At 71.6% G+C, this 1,786-nt stretch overlaps 1 protein-coding gene across 1 annotated transcript; it reads right to left on the reverse strand.

The window, feature by feature from the left end:
• Nucleotides 1–243: 243 nt before the first annotated feature.
• Nucleotides 244–1,124, reverse strand: LOC113942352 (tetra-peptide repeat homeobox protein 1-like). Its single transcript, XM_027633493.1, has 2 exons — nucleotides 622–1,124; nucleotides 244–488 (listed from the first exon to the last, which is right to left on the reverse strand). Exons 1-2 carry the CDS (start codon nucleotides 956–958, stop codon nucleotides 244–246), a joined length of 582 nt encoding a protein of 193 aa, XP_027489294.1. The 5' UTR covers nucleotides 959–1,124.
• Between the last annotated feature and the right edge of the window lie 662 nt (nucleotides 1,125–1,786).

Genomic DNA, 1,786 nt, shown 5'->3' on the forward strand with positions numbered 1-1,786 from the left:
GGAGGGAGGGAAGGGACGCCCGGACAGAGGGACAGGGCAGGGGAAGGTCTGGGGGGGTCCCCAAAAGTCCCCCCCCGGGACAGACGGACGGATCCCCCCGGGACAGACGGACGGAGCCCCCCGGGACAGACGGACGGAGCCCCCGGGGGTCCCGCGGGCGGTACCTGCGGGCGCTGATGAGGAGGCGGCAGCCGCCGGGGTCTCCCGTGTCCCCCGTGGGGTCCCCGAGGTGCATCCGGAGCGTCACCCCCCGGAACGAGGGGTCCCGGGGGTCCGCCCCGCGCTGCGGGAACCCCTGTTTGCGGCGCCGACCGGGGCCGTTACTGGTCCCAGTGTGGATCCCGGTGTCGTTACTGGTCCCGGTGCCAATCCCAGTGTCGATCCCGGCGCCGTTACTGGTCCCAGGGCTGATCCCACTGCCTGTCCCAGTCCCGTTACTGGTCCCGGGGCTGATCCCGGTGCCGGTCCCAGTGCTGATCCCGATCCTGGTGTCGATCCCCGTGTTGATCCCGATTCCGGTGTTAGTCCCGGTGCCAATCCTGGTGTGGATCCCGATCCCGATGCTGATCCCGGTGTGGATTCCGGTGTTGATCCCGATCCCGGGGTTGATTCCAGTCCCGATCCCGGGGTTGATCCCGATCCCGGTGTTGATCCCGGTCCCGGTGTTGATCCCGATCCCACCGTCCAGGTGCCGGCACTGGAGGCTGATGAGACTCAGCGGGTCGGGGGTCCCGGTGGTTGGCGGGGGGACCCCCGGGGTGTCGGGGGGTGCGGCGGGAGCGGCCGGGGGGGGCTCGGGGGGGCTCAGCAGCCGCACCGACTCCTGCAGGAACGTGAGACCCTCCCCCGGGGGGCTCCGGGGCCGCGGGGGGGGGCTCCGGGACCCCCGCCCTGACCGGGGGACGCCGTTAGGGAACGGGGGGGAGGTGGGGACACCCCCCCTCCTTCCTGGGGCCATCCCGGGGGTCCCGGTTCCTTCCCGGTGGGACTAATCCCGGTTATCCCGGTCCTTCCCCCCGCTGCTCCCAGTTCCCTCCCGGTCGGACCATTCCCGGTTCTCCCGGTTCCCGGGACAGGAGCAGGGGCCCGGTACTCCCCGTTCCCTCCCCGGTGGGACCACCCCGTGTCCCTGGCCCCCCAATTCCAACCCCCTGTCCCGGGACCCCCAATTCCCCCCCCCCGGTGGGACCCCCCCCGTTTCCCCCGTTCCCGGTTCCCACCTGGGGGGGTCTCGGGGGGTCACGGCCCCCCCCGGGCCGGGGGTCGGCGGGAGGAGCGCGGGGGGGTCGCAGGGCTCGGGCTCGAGGCAGAGCAGGCGCTGGAGCAGCGAGAAGTCGGGGGGCTGCCCCTCGAGGAACAGCGGCTGCTCCCCCATCCCGACCCCCGGGATCGGGATCGGCCCCGGGAACGGGATCGGCCCCGGGAACGGCCCTTAACCCGCCCCAGCTGCAGGGGGGGGGGCGGGGGAGGGACCCCCGGGGCGGGGCAGCGACACAGGTGGGTCTGAGACCCCCCAAATGGGGACAGGACCCCTCCCAGAGTGGGGCTGGGACCCCCCAAAGACAAGGCAGGGACCCCCAGAGTGGGACAGGGACCCCCCAAGGACAGAGAGGGACCCTCCACCCCCCCAAAACGCCCCCAAGCACCAGCTCAGACAAAAAAATCCTTTATTAACCCAGAACGTTCCTTATCCCAAATCCAGAGCCCTGGGAATTGGGGGGGTGGATTCATCCTTTGGGGGGGGGGGTTTCACCCTCCTGGGAGGAGTGTCCATCCTTCTGGGGGT

The sequence above is a fragment of the Corapipo altera genome, unplaced genomic scaffold, assembly GCF_003945725.1.
Source record: "Corapipo altera isolate COAL_440 unplaced genomic scaffold, ASM394572v1 60411, whole genome shotgun sequence".
NCBI classification, from domain to species: Eukaryota; Metazoa; Chordata; class Aves; order Passeriformes; family Pipridae; genus Corapipo; species Corapipo altera.

Bases quoted from the DNA above. Each gene is read 5' to 3' on its own strand.
- LOC113942352 (XM_027633493.1), bottom strand. From the start codon at position 958: ATGGCCCCAGGAAGGAGGGGGGGTGTCCCCACCTCCCCCCCGTTCCCT. The intron at 489-621 runs TCGGGACTGGAA...GGGGATCGACAC, and splicing joins GATCGGGATCAACCCCGGGA to CAGGATCGGGATCAGCACTG.